General features: G+C 38.6%; 1 protein-coding gene across 1 annotated transcript; it reads left to right on the top strand.

Moving 5' to 3' along the window:
- Positions 1–11496: 11496 nt before the first annotated feature.
- Positions 11497–18312, top strand: ANKRD46 (ankyrin repeat domain 46). Its single transcript, XM_010073525.1, has 3 exons — positions 11497–11837; positions 13101–13259; positions 17722–18312. Exons 1-3 carry the CDS (start codon positions 11527–11529, stop codon positions 17936–17938), a joined length of 687 nt encoding a protein of 228 aa, XP_010071827.1. The 5' UTR covers positions 11497–11526; the 3' UTR covers positions 17939–18312.
- Positions 18313–19116: the final 804 nt, after the last annotated feature.

Genomic DNA, 19116 nt, shown 5'->3' with positions numbered 1-19116 from the left:
AGCGCGGCCGGTGCTGGTCGGTGAGAAGCCCCTGACGGGAGGAGAGCTGGGCGCTGCCTTGTCACGGGGAGGGAGGCAGGACACCGGCTGCCCGCCTGGCGGGGCCATAGGGGTGCAGCCCCTGGGGAGCTGCTGCAGGGAGAACTTCCTTAGGAGGAGAAAACGGCTCATGAGCCAAGAGCTCAGAAGAGCTGTTTTTAAGCTGTCCTCAAAACTGTCTTTGATAAAGTAATCACTGTTTGTAAGGGAAATGGAGTAGTTCTCTCTTTTTTTCCTGTATGACACTCAAGCTTTTGATCAGCTGCTGCAGAGGTGATTGTTATTGTGCTGAAAAGGTAGGCATAGCACCAGCAGTGTAAAGAGGATGGGGAAGTGACTAGAGACAAACTAAGGTGAGTAATATTGAAAAGAAAATCTATTAAATTTGAGTATAAAAATTATAAAATCAGTTCTTTGAATATCCAGAGCAATCTTATTAAGTATTTAATAAAGAACTTGATGTAGCAATTTACACTTTTCTGTGTTAATTGGGTAGTAATGAAGAGAGTTACAGAAAGAATTGGGTGATCCTGAGAACTAGGGAATTAGATAAGTACAATTTAAAGAACAGAGGTTTGCAGTTGCAAACTTGCAAGCACAAGATTTACAGAAGAAATTCTTACCAGTTGAAAGCAACACAAAACCAAAATATGTGTTAGGTAGTTACAAGCTATGCAGTTGTGGAAAAAGTGAATGCTGACCTATGATGATCCAGAAAAAGAAGTTAGTATTATCCATGAACAAAACTCTAAAATACTTTGTATAATGTTAATCATTCTCAGGTGACAAGATAAAGTGGAACAGATGCAGAAGGGTGTGCCTAGGACAGGTAGGGAAATAAGAGTCTGTTGAAAGAAGCGTTTGGCTTTTTCAGTTTTGCAGGATAAAGGCCTTTGTTGCTTTCTATTGAACCATCAAGGTAAACACTGTGAAGGGAATAAATTGAGCTACAGAATTACGTTGATACATGAGTAATTTAACGTAGATTTTAAGATTAATAATACATGAAATTTCTAACCGTCAGAGAGCACTGATATTCAGGAGCAGCCTTCCAAAAGGTCAAGGAGGAACAAAAGCCCAACGCTTTTCGGATGGAATGTGACTGGTTTGTAAGAGTAACGGTTTTGTGTTCTGCAGCAGGGGACTAAGCTTAGTGTTATCCGTAGACTTCAGATCTGTTTTTCTTTTTTGTTTGTAAAATAGATTATTAACAAGAACTTGTTAAGTATGTTTTTAGAGGAAAAATATTTATAGTATTTGCAATCTGGATAATAGGATTGATGACAACCAGCAAATGACACTGGCTAGTTGCTCTCTTTTTGACTTGGAAGAGAAGATATTGAAGAGTAAGCTGAGATGAGTCGAAGGCTGAAGTGTAGTGTGTGCGTCTGCTGTCTTATCAGAGGAATGTTAGCTTGCTTTTGCAAAGGGGGACTATAAAAATCAGTTCCGATCTGCACTCAGTGATAGGTTTCTTCTCAGCAGGTTTTGGTATCTTTCATTTACAGTTGCCTCATCAACAAGAGCGAGAGATCCCAAGTGGTGCCTTAAGTTGACTGTGTTATCTCGTCTCATATTCTTGTGCAGTTAATTTCTGAATACATGTGGCCTTCAAGTCCTCATCTGCAGCCCAGGACCTGAGATACCTGGTCGTCCAAGGAGTGCGTTACTAGTGGCTCTTCTAGGGCTTTGGGTATGCTGGAATTTTGAGGGCTGTTTCTCTTTTCTTTTGATTGGTCTGTCAGTTGGTTGCCTTCCACAGGAGCTCAGTTGTAGATGCTCCACTTCCAGATGGGTCAGTTAATATGCACATGAAATATTTCAGAGTGCATTGGCTTATACACATGATGTGAAATAGGTGATGCCTGATGCATTCAGCTTTCTGTAGAGACCACTCATAGTATGCTGTTAGTGTAGGTGACAGGCTGAGGGGCCTGTCCTGAGAGCATGGGCCTGTTCCAGCAAATTTCAGTTGTTGTTTTTTACTGAGATTCTGCTGTCACCTAGGTCAAGAGCACAAGTACTGAAATGTTTGGATTTGATGTGGTCTGCTTGACTATTTAAAGATGATACTAAATATGTGGAAAAAAGTTTTATCTCACGCAGTACCTCACTGAAGCTGTGTCTCTACTTCTATTCTTGACAAATATATGTCTATTGACAAATAAACATCAAGGTGTAGAAGACAAACATTCCCACCATCCATGGGAAGCCTTACCTGAAACGTGCTGCTGCCCTTTTTCTGTCACCGTCCGTTATTCCGATCTGACACTACAAGAGGTCTTGAGCATGCTGGCGCACGCTGGAGCATTAACCCTAACAATGAACATGAAAAGATTTATTCCCTTTAAAAAATTCAGCTGATATAGCCACAACTACCTGAAAGGAGGGTGCAGTGAGGTGGGTGCTCCCTCTTCTCTAAAGTAACAAGTGATGGGACAAGAGGAAATGGCCTCAAGTTGTGCCAGGGGAGGTTTAGGCTGGATATTAGAGAAAATTTCTTCACTGCAAGAGTGCTCAGGCATTGGAACAGGCTGCCCAGGGCAGTGGTGGAGTCACCATCCCTGGAGGGGGTCAAGAAACGTGTAGATGTGGTGCTTGGGGACATGGGTTAGTGGGTTGGGTGGTGTTGGGTTGATGGCTGGACTGATGATCCTTGAGGTCTTTTCCAACTTTAATAATGATTCTGTGATTCAGTTCTGCATTCTGACCTGTTAGCATTTCCGTGAACAGCCGAGAAAAGGCAGTGAGCAACAAGGTGATAGTGTTTGCTAGTGGCACAGAATCATAGAATATCTCAAGCTGGAAGGGACCCATAAAGATCGTTGAGTCCAACAATAACATCAACTATGAAAAACTGTAGGAGGACCCTGTAAGACTGAGTAACTGGACAATGTAATGGCACATGAATCCAGTGTAGGTAGAGTGATTCAGATGGCCTAGAAAGAATCCTAACTTCCCATAGGAAATACTGGGCTCTCAGTAATAAGTGATATTTTGTAGTTACAATATATATTGTTCTATAAACATGTAACTGCAATGCTCGACAGCAGTCAGAAAGGTAGATCAGGTAGTAAATGTTATTGGGAGACAAGTAAAGAACAAGGCAAAGGATCTTGTCATGCCACTGTGTTAGTTCAGGGTTTACCTTGAACACCCTGTGTGAATCCGCTGCTCCGAGTCCCCCGGCTCCGAAAGCGTATCACAACAGTGAGTGGGATTCAGAGGAGCAAAATTAGAATGGTCAAAGACACAGATCCCCTTCCCATATAAGGAATGAAAAGAAAGCCGAGACTCCCAAATTCAGCCTGGAAAGGTATGTCTGAGGAGGGTGTGATGTAGGCCTGTAGAATCGTGAGCGTCATGAAAAGAATGGGCAGGGGTCAGCGACTGTCCGTTCTTCCAGCAGGAGAGCCAGTGATCCACGAGGGAAGCTAATCAGCAGGACCAAAAAATGTCGTTCTTTACAGGTAGCTGAGTTGGAGAACTTAGAGAGTGTGTTATGGATATTAAGAGAGTATGTGTTGAAGAGGAAAACAGGCAGGTTCACAGGAGGAGGCACTGAGGCATGCTGAATACATAGGGAACCCTGTCCACCTGAGAAAGATAACCATTTTGAATGGACAAAAAGTATTCTGTGCTTGCCCTATTCAACTCTTTTTCCTGGCCTTTGCTTTTGGCCACCATTAGAAAAATGATACTGGGCTTAAATGGACCTTTGCTGGGATCTGCTATGGCTACTTCAGTGTTAGTCTCTTATTCACAAGAGTAATAATTGACATGGACTTTTTTCTCTACAGTTTCTGGTCACCCTTTCTCAAATAGAACTGAGTACCACCTGTCAAACTTGTTAAAGAAACATGGGTATTACTGTTCATTGTCTGTACGCCAGCTTTCATGTTGAATATCGAGTATTTTAAAGATAAGTTGTAGCATTTACTAAGTTATCTAAAGGCAGAAGTTTTCCCTGTACAAGTGATGTCTTTTGTTTCTAGGCTCAGCAGGATCCATTGGTACACTTGGTAAGCAGCAGTTGAGCTACCTCGCTCTCAGGTTCTGTAATTACACTTTCAAATCAATTTAATGTCTTTCCAACCATCTTGCATTACATTTTTTGGTCAATTCCAGCCTCTGTGCAGATCAGGAGCTTAAGGGTGACCTCCCTGATTCTCCTCAGACTTGCCAGTTGTCCTTGGAACCTGTAGGATGCTAATTTATCCCCTTCAGTCCCTTAAAACACAGTGTTGGGCAGACACTAATACTACAGGTTTGCCTGTATGGAGAAATTTTTTGAACCTAAGATGATGAAGTAACTATGAAAAATAGCATCTGTATATATATATATCAATTAGAAATACAGCCTTAATAGTTTTACCACTTCATCTTACCATGTCGCGTAACGTGATCTGACATGATATGATTAAGTATTTAAAGTCATGCCATATTGATAGAGATGTAGAATATTTTAAATATGTCCATTAACTATTTGTCTGTGATAAACTGGGTTAATTCTTTACTGTGTGAACATGAAAATTCTGAGCAGAAATATCTGTATGCAGCAGTCATAGTAAGAGTCGCATAACTGATAGCATGGTTGTCTTATAATTGGTATTATTTGTTGATATTAAATAATAAACTCTAATGAACAAGCAGAGCAGTATATTGTTTTAAAGGTAAAGTGAAACATGCAGTTACACGTAAATGACTTACGAATTTAGGAGACTTCTGCTTTTTAAAATGACCTCCTTCATGACTAGCCATGAAACTGGATGTGATGTTGGATATGTTACTAAGGCCATGGCCGTGGTCATCAAGGTTATACAAGCTATTATATATTTTATAAGAATTAAAGTAAGAAAATATGGACTACATAATAATAAGTGGTTTACTGGCAAGTACTTGGTTCTTAATTTGCTTTATGGCTGGAATAGCTCTGACTAAACTCTGACTTGTGATGATTCCTGATGGATGCAGAAAGTTTGTCCTATTGTAGGAAACTTGTCATCTCAGACTTCTTGTTTGTCTAGGTAAGGACTGGGCTTTTGGGGGAGGGGCGGGGGGGGTGTTTTGGTTTTAGTTTTCGCAGTTTTTAAAGAAACAGAAATAAGCACCTACTTTTTAAAAGGAAATACCTTTATCTTCAAAACTCAGGCTGCATACCAAAGTCCTCACTTCAGTAATACAGGATCAGAGTTTAAATGAGATTGCTCTTTATACCACAAGGGATTGTCAGTTTGGATTTCAGAATTATTTTTTATCAAGTTTTATGAAATCTTACTTTCAGGCCTTCCATCATTTCCTTCTCAGTAAAATAGAAAACACCACAAATTGTAGAAAAAGCGGTCTCTGTGAGCCCAGGGTTCCCCATCACAGCGTGTACTTCAGAGGGCCAGGGTTTGTCACCCACGCGGTGGCAGTGTTCATCCAGACAGCAGCCCCGTACCTGCCTCCGCAGCTTGGCCAGCCGGCCTGCCACAGTGCCTTGTTCCTCCCTTACTGTTCTCCTCTTTTCCAGAAGACTGCTTCAAGGTCTGCAGCAAATTTAAACACGAACACTTTATTAGGAGTGGAATGAATTCTCTCTGGTCTGTTAAAAACCAAACACCTAAACCAAGAACAAAACCATATGCAATGACTGTTAATATTTTCTTGACCAACGTACGCTAGCATCCTGCATGTTCCCAGCAGAAACAAAGAAGGAATTTGAATAAAGGTTTGAAAAGTTCCGTAATTATGACCGATGTAAGTGATTCAGTAACTTTCTGTAAGAGCAGATGTATTCAAACTGACCACAGTGGTCAGGGAAGCACTGCAGTTATTTACTGATTCACCTGAGCCAGTTGTGGGGAATTAAAGTTACAGATGATTTGAAGAAATCTGTAAATTGCCTTTCTTCCTAAATAGTTCTTTTGCAGGAGATGAAAAATGAGCGATGTTCAGAAATACCAAAATGTATATTGGATAAGTTAAATGCACTGAAACATGTAATGCGAATGAATCACCAGTGAAGTGTAGTAAGGATAGAGTGTTTGTGAATCTGCTTGTCGATAAAGGTGTTCCAAAAGAATTATCTCTTTCCTATCATTCCCTGATGTTGTGTACATAAATACACAATGCATGTGTATTCTCCATAATTCCCCATATTCTCTGGGGAAGCATTCTGCAACCCTGGACTGGCATTTGAGATCTTGTTTATTTTTTACCATGTAATGTTGACATACTGTAGGATGATGAGCAAAGCTCCCTGTTTCTCAGTGCCATTGTCTGCTGGTCCATAAAAGAGCAGCAATAGTTAGAAATTCTGATTTTTTTTTGTACAGCACTTTGTAGCCTGTCTGTGCAAAGCACTTATGTGCAGTGCACCAAAGTTTCTACTTACAGGGTGGTCCTGATGACAAAAGAATATATCCGTGTGTCTCATGTCTGCAGAAGGGAATGGGAATGACTGAAAACAAATGACATCAATAATGTTCTTGTATTACAGCTTACCCGTGCGTCTGGCTAGAGACATGAAAGGAGAGGTTAGGGCTTATGAACCTGCTGTGATACCATGAATCCAGGAGCTGTTGAAAAAATAGCTAAAGAAGGGAAGATGCTGCAAACAACAGCTGTGTGTAAACAGACATCTTGCTGTACTGAATCTGAGCTGCTGCTTTTACCAGCAGATCCATATTAGTGGAGCAATAAAGCTTAGTTCCAGTTGGACTGAACAGATAAAGGTTTTAATAGGAGATACAGAGCTCTCAGTGGAACATGGTGTAGATAATGGGTTTCTTTCCTAAACAGAAATGACAGTTGATCATATAATTTTTTACTAAATGTAACATTCAGTTAAATGGCTTCTCAGTAACTTACACATAAATACAAGTGTGCATGAAAACTTACCAAGGAATTTCTTCCTCAGCCTACTTAGAAAGAGAAGGAGAATAATACTGTTGAGTTTACATTTCAACGTCTGATCAGTGTTCAGAGGATGCACAAGCAAGGTTATGTGTGTTTGGATTTTTTTTTAATTATTAAATTACACCTTTTTAAAAAAATTATCTTGTATATCTAAAGAGGGCTTACGTACACGTAGTGTTTTTAAGAGAACAATCCCATCTGACCAGGGGATGTTACTTTTTCTTGGTTTTGTTTCAGTTTCCATTTCTTGGTGGCGGCAGATTCTCAAGTGGCAGCCTTACTGATGCCTAGGGTCTAGATGTCCAAGTGTGTATTAATACTGAGAAGTCTCAAGTACTGAGCAATCCGATATTGTTCCGCTGCCCCGATGTGTTGTTTTAAAATAGAGACAATTCCTTCAGTTTTTCTGAATGTTCTTGGCTATATTGTAGTTTTGCAGAACTGGTATATCCTATGTAGCTGGGTGATTAATTACACCTGTCAGGTTCATTAATATTTTTATAGTGGAGAGATGATTCCCGTTAGTGATTCTGTCTCATGATCTAGCCATTCTCTCCTTTTTCTGGAGCTGTTTGGTAGCGGTTGAACTTACTGAGAAGGCAGAGGCAGCAGGATATATTTACTGTGAAGTACAACTGTCCATGGTTAGTGCAAGTATAGGACTACCGTAAGAAGCGACAGAACTTGCATCTAGCGCTATGGTTTGAATTATTCAGGCTCACTCCTGGCTTCTGCAGGTGGGAACGTGTTACATGACAGATCAGCGTGTGATGCTGAGTTCCTGTTGTACATAGTGCGGTGAGAGATGACGGACTTCTAATAAATAAAAGTAACTTATTCTGGCAGAACCACTTAATATAAGCAATTCCTTTTGAAAACAGAACAGTTTAGATTTTCTTATCCTGTACTAGCCCACATGCCACTGAAGAAGTGGCTTGCAGCATAATTTCTAAAATGACTAATAAAAGCACACTGTGCTGAGGTTATATCCGTGCTGTATAAATTTAGGGAAAATGTATTCTTATATTATGCCTTTGTAATGGGAATCCTTCTTGCCTGGGAGGATGTCTTTGAATTTAATTTTTTTCACAAAACTAATTTTCTATCAAAGTACCAAGTTATTAACAGCAAAACTTTTTTTTTTTTTAACAAAAGTATAATTTAAAAGATACATTTTCAGTAGTCAGTGGATTTTTAGAAGCAGTCACTTACTGAACCAAATTAGATTTGTTTAACTTCAGTAGCAGGAATTTCTAGGCATATTCAGAAGGCTCATTTTGCAATACTTTTGTGTCATGTTAACTAATGCAAGTCCGTTTGTCCTAATTCGTGCCTGTGACTTTAGTGCTTCGGTTGTTATCTGATTCACCGCTCAGAAGCAATTTAAAGAGAATAGCTAATGCTTTGGAATTCTGTTTCTAAATCCACTGTATTAGATACTCATTAGAGCAGTACGCTTTTTGGTACATACTGTGGACAGAAATGTAATCACAGTTTATTTATTTTAAAATATCTAATTAAGTTGACTATTGTAGCTTTTTTCTGAGCCTTGTTAAACAGGAAATTTTGCTAAATTGGGTTAAATTTGAGGCAAGACCATATTGTTTGGGGACTGGCATTTTTTGGATGGTGTATAGTTCAGCTTGGTATGCAGCTCATATCTGGCATAGGTTGGGTAGCCAGATGTGAAATAGAATGTGTTTGTAGAAAAAATCTTTTTAATCACAAAGATAAATCAAACCAGATGATCTAGAGTCAACTTGAATGGATTTTTTTTTTTTTTTTTTTTTTGTGAATGCATTTGCTTAGTCCACAATGTTCAAGCCTTGGGGAGAAGGATTTGTTGGGGTTTTTTGTCTTTCTTACAGTGAAATACTAAGGTTTCACTTTAGTCTTCTATGCTTCAGTGATCAATTCTGAAGATTCCAGTGATAACAAATTCCGAAGCAGAATTACTTCCAGTTACACTTTCTGATAACTGCTGATCTTTGTCCTTCCTTTCCTGAGAAGATAAGGAGATGTGTTGGGTTTTTTTATGGTATTATTAGCTAATGTTTCATCAGAGTTGTGTATGAAGTGAGGGGGAATTCTGCAAGGCTTTACCAGACATACACGTCTGGTATGAAAATACAAACATTAGCTTACATTTAGCAGAGCATGCCGTACTGTTTCTCAAATAGCATAGGTCTCTTCCAGTATAATATTCTGTTGGTGATTTATGTTAGTCCTTGTTTTATTAAATAGGTTTAAACACTCAAGTACTATTTTACAAGCAAACCATGATCTTTCTACCAAGTACGAGTAGGGTTTTGTGCTGTTGATATGCTGTTACTTTGGCTGATAATTGGAGGTTTTTAAATGATTTATGAGCTCGCTTTAGGGAAGACTCAGTGCAGAACGTAAAGGTCACAATCACAGCATACGGAAACTGGGTCCGATATTTTTCTCAGCAAAGACTGGACTAGCAAGAGTTGAAGAAACATTCTTGTATCTTTTATGATTTGGGTGGGAAATGGGCAAGAAAGTGAAATTGCTGTTCCGCTGGAGATCCTAGCTTTGCAACATCCAGGGGGTTTGTAATATGTTCGTGTGAAATACAAGTACATTGTTGTTTGTTTTTTTTTTTGTGTTGGGTTGTAAGAAAGCTGTTCCTGCCCTAAATGACAGCAGTGACATGGCGTGTCCTACGGTACATCAGTGAACTGGCCTTTTGCTGGTGGAGGTGATTGTGGAAACGGGTGCTTCAGCCAGTGGTACACCATCACGTCCTTAAAAACATACTTGCAGCCTAGGGGAATGTACTCTGCTTAAAATAATTCCTTATACAGATACCAGGGCATAGAAGTTATTCCTATCTCTTTCTCTTCTGCGTCCAAGAAGGAAAAAAAAGATTTGTGCGTTCCTGCACGGGGAAACCAGACAGTGTTGATACATGTCCAGATAGGAAATACAAACTAGTGAAGTTCAAATATGATTTATTAACCTCAACAGCCCCAGATGCTACGACCGTTAATCAGACCAGTGTGTAAACATTTTGAAATTACTTCTGTAGGTACTTTGATCTTGATTTTGATCTAAAACGTAGGGGAAGAGCTATAAAATACAGACATTATAACCTCTCAAAAAAGGAGAGGTTTTAAATCGAATTCTTTGGCTCCTGGCCATGTTTCCATTCTCCCAGCTGAAAGAGTGCACTGGTGTGGAAGGATACCTTATATAGATGAGAAAATTTAAATCTGAGTGTAGCAGTCTTCGTAAGAGGTTTGGATAGTTAATCAGAACACTGCCACATCCTGAGCCCAGGCAAGTGAAAGATACGGTTTCAAGTGAAGTTTCAGTTCAGTTTCCATTTCTGTAATAAAATCACTTTTCCTTCCTGTCACTTGAACTGTGTCATGTCTGTGCTGACATTTCTTCTAAGGATTTTCACTGGTTTGTATTATTTTTTTTTCTTTTTTTCCTGCTCTCTGAGGCAGTGCAAAGCTTTGCTGTGCAGTCTCCTGGACGTTTTCATTTCTTCTTACCATTGCCTCCTGCACATTTTGTCATCCTCATGCACAGTCATTCCCTTTTTTTTCCTTATTGTTTCAAGTAATCTTTTGTGTGTCCTGTAGGCACAGTGTCATCGTACCCTCATTATTAGATTAAACCTTAAAATATTCTTCTGCGAAACTTAAATCATAGTTCATGAAATAGTCTATATCCAGAAATCTGTGGTGAAACAACATTTATTTTCCTCCTTTAGGTCCTGATACAGAAAAGGACTTAAGCCAGAGAAACGACATTTGTGCTTCTCCATACTGGTGTTGTGAACCCACAACAGCTCCGTGCTTGGTTTTACCATTGTCCTCCTTCTACCCACTTCCAGTTTTCCCTTTCATGTGGGTCATTTCACAGCACACATCCAGTTTCCCATGGTTCCTCTTGCTGTTCTTCTTTGTTTAGTACTTTGTGTATCTGTGGCGCTAGAAAAATAATGTTGTGCGAAGAGTATTGAAAAATATATTGCTTGCATAATGAAGGCATTAGTATTTATAGTAATCAAGCATTATTCTGCAACTGACTGTGCATTAAAGTTCCAGTTCAGATGGTGGAAATCCCACGGGAGTAGCTTTGCTTATAGATAGCAGGAGTTGCAGTTAGTGTCACTGTAGAATTGTTCATAGTTTTCCAGCTTATGAAAGGTGGTGGTTCTCCCTTCTTTCAGTTCTGATCTACAGTGTTTTGCCCTTTCGTATCAACACGACTACACGTGGTCTCTTAGGTGAGAGTTAACGATCTGTCTTGCGTTTGTGGCATTGATCTTATCAGCTTAGTGTCATAACAAGGCTTTGCTGCTGTTTCCGGAGGTGTGAGTAAGACTAAAAGGAGCTCTTTCCGTATTACCAGAAGGGAATGTGGCATAAAAAGTTAAAATGTAGGACAGGAAGATTTCAGAGTTGGTTTATAAGCTGGTTTGCATTCTTGTTTGGAAACCTGAGCAGTCTACCGAATATTCGCATTGTATTTATTTGCCTGGTTTCACCACATTTCTTCCCACTTTTACTTGCAGGTTTCTCCCCTACTCCAGAGCGAGTTGGAGCGATGTCCTACGTTTTTGTAAACGACTCTTCCCAGACAAATGTGCCGCTGCTGCAGGCTTGCATTGATGGAGATTTTAACTATTCCAAACGACTGTTAGAGAGCGGTTTCGACCCAAATATTCGCGACAGCCGAGGCCGAACTGGCCTTCACCTTGCTGCAGCCAGAGGAAACGTAGACATCTGTCAGCTCTTGCATAAATTTGGTGCTGACCTACTAGCCACTGACTACCAAGGCAACACAGCCCTTCACTTGTGTGGGCATGTGGATACCATCCAGTTCCTAGTTTCCAATGGACTTAAAATTGATATTTGGTAAGTCACTTCTTTTTTTTTTACAGCACATACTTTATAATATATTACTCTTTTGTTGCCAGAGCCTTGCATATAAATCTGCTATTGCTGAAATGCTATATTTGGTGCAATTCAACTTTTTAAAGATATCACCTAATAAAAACACAAAATAAGAAGTCAGGAAAACAATAAGAGGTCACTTCAGATAGTCTGTGTGATAAGCAAAGCAAATAAAAATAGCAGCTGCTGGTGTGGGCTGCTGTGTCTAATTCTGCTTCACTGATGACATTGCTATCCTGGTTTGGCCAGACAGCCAGGTGTGGGTGGCTGGCACCAAAGGAAAAATCCCATTGAATACTTTAAAAGAATTTTCTCCACCACAGTTCTATTGTTTTAACTGTTGTACTGTATAAGACAAGGAAAATACAGTATATGTGTGTGTCAGTTCGTTCCCATACTCCTTTGGTAACAATGCTTCCTTTCAGTGTTCTCACCCTCTGTCAAAGTCTGTGACTCAGTCCTTCTTTTAAATATTGTATATTCTTTTCTTCTGGCTTCCAGCAGCTGTCAGATGCCAGTGCTCAGATGTAAGCTCTCAAGCTGCAAAATAACTAGCTGTTTCATTGCAGTAACTGAATTATTTTGGTTCTGCATATTCACAACATGTGCAAAAACCTTGGAGTCTTTTAATCTCTCCCTTTTTTCACTTGTCCCTCATTAATGTTTTCAACTCAGCAAAACTAGTTATTGGCAGACTGGATTCTTTATGGGTTGTGGGTTGTTCTCATTTCAAACAACTCTGGTGCAAATCCCTAGTCTGAAGGCAGCTCTGGTCCTATTCAGTATTAATAGTAGCAAAGGGACTATCTGTATTTTATTTCATTTTTGTGTGATGTCCTAATACCCGCGTGGAAAAAGGAACTATGAGGGACCAGATTGCACAATTCTTTCTTGAAATTAAGCTTAATCTTGAACATTGCCATAAATTTGCTGTTTGGTTTTTGTTATAACACCCAGAGATTCCAACTAGATTAGAGTACTAGGAATTTTGATTTTGTTCAGAGGAAAAAGAGTTGTGCAATTTCAAACCTAAATATACTGATTTTCTTCTGCAGTCAATTATTCTATAACTTGTAGAGCCAGGAATTTCTTGTTGTCTGATACGACAGAAAATAATTCTGAGGACTTCCTCAATTGTAATGTGTTATGCTGAGTTGTCTTCTTACAAAATTTCTATATTAAAAGTTTCTTTTCTTCTCATGTCCTTTCATGGGGTTATTTTAGCAATCACCAAGGTGCAACACCACTTGTTCTTGCAAAACGAAGGGGTGTGAATAAAGATGTGATTAGACTGCTGGAATCTTTAGAGGAGCAAGAGGTGAAAGGATTTAACAGAGGCGCTCACTCAAAGCTGGAAACGATGCAAACTGCTGAAAGCGAAAGGTATTTACAAAAGAAAAATAATTACTAGGCAAAATAACGTTTATGGCTTTTAGATTTTTGTGATTGACTTGTTTGTTCTTTAAAACAGAAAAGATAAAATTTGGCCTGATATTATCAGACCAAATCAAAATAGAATTTTAAATTTTGAAAAAATACCTTTAAAAAGATAAATGTAAGAAAATAAGAACTTTTTCTGTCAAGATTTTCATTTTATGGGGGGCATTTTTAAAAATAATTACTGGTTTTCCATTACAGACTCCCAAAAATAAATATTCTATCACTTATCACAAAACCAAAGGGAAAATGGGATGAAATGCCAAATGCCAGTATCACAGACTAAACTAACATCCTTTTGATAAGATGGATTGCCTGCACAAAGACGGAATAGCAGACTTCCCACCTATCTGAGCTTGAATAAAGGATTTGATACGGTGTCATCCATGGAATCTCTATGGTAGTAGTCCTGGAAAATAAATAAATAATAAAATTAGAATAAAAGAAGAATAAAATAAGACTTTCATGGTAGCTGAAGGGATAGTTAAAGGAGAACTGAAGATTTCAGGAAAATTGCTGACAATTTAAAGTACTGGGTTAGAGGGAAGTTAATAATGAATTCCTAAAAGTCTGGTTCTGGCACTGTGCTTGTTTAATTTTCATAAATGATACTGGCATAGAAAGTAGTAGCATGTTAGTGGTGATACGGGCAACCCAGAGGAAAAGTGGGATGGCATAGACATCCCTAGGATTACAAGGGAGAGGAAATTAGTAGGAAAAAAATTGCGATTCAGTATCACAAAATACAACTTCATCTCCCTAAAACTGCATGCCGTAAAATGGAAATTCCTCAGTGGAAAAGGAGAGTATAGGAGAACAGGCTTGATGTGTAGGTCAGTTGTAAAAAGTAACACTAACTTCTGCTGTGTAGTACGTTTTATAATGCTGTTCAGCCCCATCTAAAAAAGCTTTATCCTTTACGAAGCGTGGAGAAGCATTCCTTCAGCACTCAAGGGAACAGAGCGTCTCCCTGCAAAGGGAGGCAGCCAGAGCTTGTTCTAGCCTGGCAGGCTGAAGGCTGAGAGGTGTGTGGTTGCTGACAAGAAATACTGGTTTTGAACAGCGTGAAGTAACTAAGACAAAAGATGATGATAGCGTTAGAGCCAAAGGATACAGATAAACCACTTTTTTCATTGAGAATTGGGAGTGTTTTTATATAATGAACTTCCAAGACAGGCTTCTTGTAGGATTTAGATGAGGCAAGAAGCTTTGCCAGTTTCAAAGGAAGCTAGTGCTCTTGCAGAAATCCTTGAATTGGCAGCAAACATGACAGAACATGGGACTGAGATTAATAATGCAAGAGATCTTTCTAGTACTGTTTTGGTTGTTTGTTGGGTTTTTCTTTTTTTAATTTATATTGGAAACAGCATATCAGCGTTTTTTGGAATACTTGCTCTTCTACTGAATTTATTCAAATTTGTAATTTTTAAAATATTGTCTAATAATAACCATGAACTGTGACTGCTGGAACATGATATCACGAAAGACAGGGAGTTTTGTCACATAACTGTTGTTCAGTTTGTGTCAAAATGTACACAGCCTGTACTGTAAATGAAAATTGAGCTGTTGTTATCTAAGTTGAGTGAACAGAAAAGGTGAAACCAACAAAATTACAGAAGTCGTGCCAACTACTCCCAGTGAGCAGAGATTGGAAGTTCTCTCTTATACATCAGGTGACCCCACTCATCAGAGAGACTGTTGGAAGCCCTGAAATAGAAAGTTTAATATTATTCTCAAAGTTACATGGGTATAAATTATAAAAATTTGTGCATATTACCTTTCTAACATAACTAAATTCTATTGAAGGTTGTTGTCACACAGAAATACATTTATGCTGGTTTTGTTTAAACATATGGACCAACAGCTCAGCCCCATTTACATTCTGATTTTTGATTTGATAGTGTCCCTTTAATGAATGTAGCTTCCTTTCTGTTATTTGACCTTCATAAATGTTATATTGTTTGCTTTGGCAAGGAAGTCAGCATCTCTCCTTGGGGAGAGGCACAGAGACAAACAGTGCACTACCCAGCTTGTTTGTGAACGTGTTTAAAATGTCTGAAATACATTATTTTTACAATAACAAATAACAGATGCCTACAGCAGCAAAAGCAAGGGAGCTTGTGTGCTGTTTGCTTTGTAAATAAATAATGTCTTTGTAACAGCTGGCTTTTCAGACCTCCGCAGTTTCACTCTTCCCTCTTGGTATTATTTTCACATTTTAGAGACACTTAGATGAGCGTCTCGACTCTTACATTATGTATGAACCGATAGAGAAATAATGGTTGCTCTTTCTAAAAAGAGTCTCTGACTTAAGTTTTCTGCTCCTAATTACACCCAGTTGCTGCTGCTCTGGAAGCAGAGGCCAAAGCTGCGTTCCTGGGTCACATTTCTTTTCTCTTGCTTTATACTCCTCCCATTGAGCAGTGGCGCTGTGCTGGCAGGAGGCAGAGCTCGCTCTGTCTGTCTTTCAGCACAGATGGTCTGTCCATCTGCACAGCCCAGAGTGACCTGTGACTGTGCCCGGAACTCCATCCAAATGTGAACTTCCAGTTCAGCTGGAAACAGAAGAGCACATCTGTCTGGGCTCTGGGGCACGAGCGCTTCTGCAGGATGAATTGCTGTATTACCGTTTCCTACGCTGCTGTAATTCGTAATAAGAAAAAATATCTCAAATAACATTGTTTTTAATTGGGTTGTCATATAAAACAGCAAAAGTGTTTTCTGTGTACCCTTTTCTATTTAATGAGCAAGCATGTGATCTTTTTACTTAAATTGCATTGCACCTTTATTTAACCTCTCTGTGGTTATGTATTAACTAGTTAGTACTTAATGAGTGAGTAGTTCTGTTCTACACTCATGGCTGTCTGTTGTTAAACTCTTTGTTTTGCTTGGGAAATCACAATAAGCAAGGAAGATGACGAAATCCTGCAGCTATGGGCAAGCAAAAATAGCTTTACAGCAAGGTAAATATTTAAAAACCAAAAAAGACAAGCTGTCTAATAGGCGATTTCTGAAATCTTCTGCATGTGATGCTGCAATACTTCAGCAAGCCACAGGAGTTTAAGCTAATTATTCTTCAGTGGCTGTACTTCCTAAGAAAAAAATGTCATATGAATAGTGTGAAGTTTTTCTGTAGTGTAGTCTTAGAAGAGAGATTCATAAATGAGACCTTTCTCTGATAACAATCATTTGCCAATTTATTCTTGTCCCCAAGAACAATAGTAGTTAGTTTTGAATTCAAAATTACTTTTCCCTGAAATGTTTTCTTTTATTATTGCTATAAGAAATATCTAGGAATATGGTAACTGAAAGCAATTAGAAAGGAGGAAAAAATTGGCTTTTTCTACTTACCTTCTGCTATTGACAAAATTGTGAACGTAGTTGGTTTCACCATTTCCTATCCATGCTTGCCAGAGCCTAATCCTGTAAACCCTGCATATGTAATTTCACTCAAGTGAGAAGTAGTAGGACTGTGCAGACGGCTAAAAATTTTACATAAGTGAAATCAAGCGATGAGAAAGTTTTCCTATTGTTTGTGAGGCTTTTCGTACAGCAGCAGGGGAAGTTTCCTGTTATAAACCGATTCTGAAACCAGCAAAATTGGGAGAATGATTCGAGAAGCCATGCAGTATTTGAAACAACTTACATGTTTCCTAAAGGCAATTAATTGTCAAGATGACTGCTTTGTTCTAATTTTATATTTGTTTCTCATTTAAAAGTGAGAGTTCCAGTCCCTAATTTATAATCTGACAATTTAAGGGGGCCTGATGGATTGGTAGTGGAATGGTAAAACATCAAAGTGGTTGCTGAATGCCATATGGCAGAAAACACAGCAATGCCAACTTGTCTTGAAGATCAGAAAGTTTCTGAACTTCTTGTTATCCAAATGTATTGTTTTCTGTGATATTTTTATCCTAGAGATGAAGCCTCTGTAACAAAGACATGCAGGAGAGCAGTAAAGATCACTATGGAGTTCAGAATCGAAATTATATTGGTTAAAGTTTCCATTTTATTCATCAGAGTTTATTTTAAATCATAACTTGTTTTATTAACTGGAGCTGTGCCCCTTGAGGTTTTAGCTTATGCTTCATTAGATTTTACTAAGCCATATTTAGCAAGAGTTATGAGGACTGACTCTTGAAGGCTTCTAGGTGGCAAGCCTGCAAACTCGGTTTGGTTGTACAGATACAAGCAGGCTAATAAAACATCCTTTCAACTAAATTAAGTTTAGAGTTAGGAGTCTTTTCCTGATCTGCTTTGTTGTGATTTAGCAGAGGCAATGCTATAAATCTGCAGGTGGGTTTAGTTTTTAATTTAGAGCAATTTCAGTTGCTCTTGGTAGGATTACTGTCATCCTTAAAGGTGCATTCTTTTGCTCTGATGTATTTTTAACTTTAATCCTTCGTAGTGCAATGGAAAGCCATTCCCTCCTTAATCCAAACCTGCAGCAAGGTGAAGGAGTTCTTTCCAGTTTCCGCACGACATGGCAGGAGTTTGTGGAAGACCTGGGCTTCTGGAGGGTGCTGCTCCTCATCATTGTCATTGCTCTTCTGTCACTTGGAATAGCGTACTACGTTAGTGGGGTGCTTCCTTTCGTAGAAAACCAGCCTGAACTGGTGCACTGAGGCAATGCAAAGTAGTGCACTGTGCTTTTCCCTGTTCTAATCTTATTTTGGGCTTCTTGGAATTATTCTCTTGGTGCAGGCAGTGGCAGCTGTATATACTGTTTGCCTTTTGTACTTATTATTAACCCCTTTGAAAGAGGGATTAATTCATTTCAAGTAAAACACTAAATTCTAAAGCATTCCTAAGCTATCTCTGACTTGACTTGCAAGCAAGATGTGAAGATAATCCTCTCTGTTGATAAAATATTACGGTTAGAAAAGACCTTTCATAATGAATATTAAATTCCTGGGCATGAAAAATATATCCTAGTACAGAACCAAATTTGATTTATTTTCCCTATGAAGAGAGGTAAATCTATTGTTGCATTTTTTGTGTATGCTCCAGTTGAAAGAAAAATATTCTTTCAAAAGTTCTCCTCAAGAAATCTGAATAATAGAATAACACATCCTGATATATAGACAGCAGTAAGCTGCAATTTCATAGTTCTTTTAGTGCCTCCCTGTAGTTTTGTATCTGCTAGTTTATAAAAAGAATGAGAAATAGTTCAAGTTTTACTATGTCTTTAATGTATACATCACTCCTTTATGTATTAGGTAAATGCAGTCTTTCTTCCCCACATGAATTCGATGTTGTTAATACCTGCCTGATGTAAATTTTGTAGAACAAAGCTGTTTGTTGTGCTTTGTAGGTAAAGTTATTTCAGCTTTAGGCTGCAAATTTAGTGTTTTTGTTGAAATGTTACTAAGCAAAACTGTAAGGGTGGTTAAAAAGTGATTTAGGTGGTGTTCTCTGTATATAATTATTCTGTAAGGCCATTGTCATCGTGAAATATGTCGTGAAAGATAACTTTTCCTTCCTCCCACAAGGACCAGACTGAACCATATAATTGTATCATTTTCATCTTTGTGGAGAGGACTTGATTGAATAGAATTCCTTTCTAGAATTGTTTTCCATTTCAGTTTTTTTCAGACAGCACTTGCAGGGTTATGGATTAAAAACTGAATATGCAGAATAAAAGTATTTAAAGTGTTAACAATATTTAGGAACATTATATGAAATGAAATCTTGACCCATTCTGTACTTAGCTGTGCAATGCTTTGTTTGTAAATAACTAAGGGATATGAATGAGTTAAAATACTATTTTATGAAGGCTAGAAAGTTACTGCATAGTAAGTTG

This window comes from Pterocles gutturalis, unplaced genomic scaffold, assembly GCF_000699245.1.
Source record: "Pterocles gutturalis isolate BGI_N339 unplaced genomic scaffold, ASM69924v1 scaffold18607, whole genome shotgun sequence".
Taxonomy (NCBI): domain Eukaryota; kingdom Metazoa; phylum Chordata; class Aves; order Pterocliformes; family Pteroclidae; genus Pterocles; species Pterocles gutturalis.
Note: the sequence above shows the minus strand (reverse complement) of the source record. Positions and strands in the feature narration are given on the sequence as shown.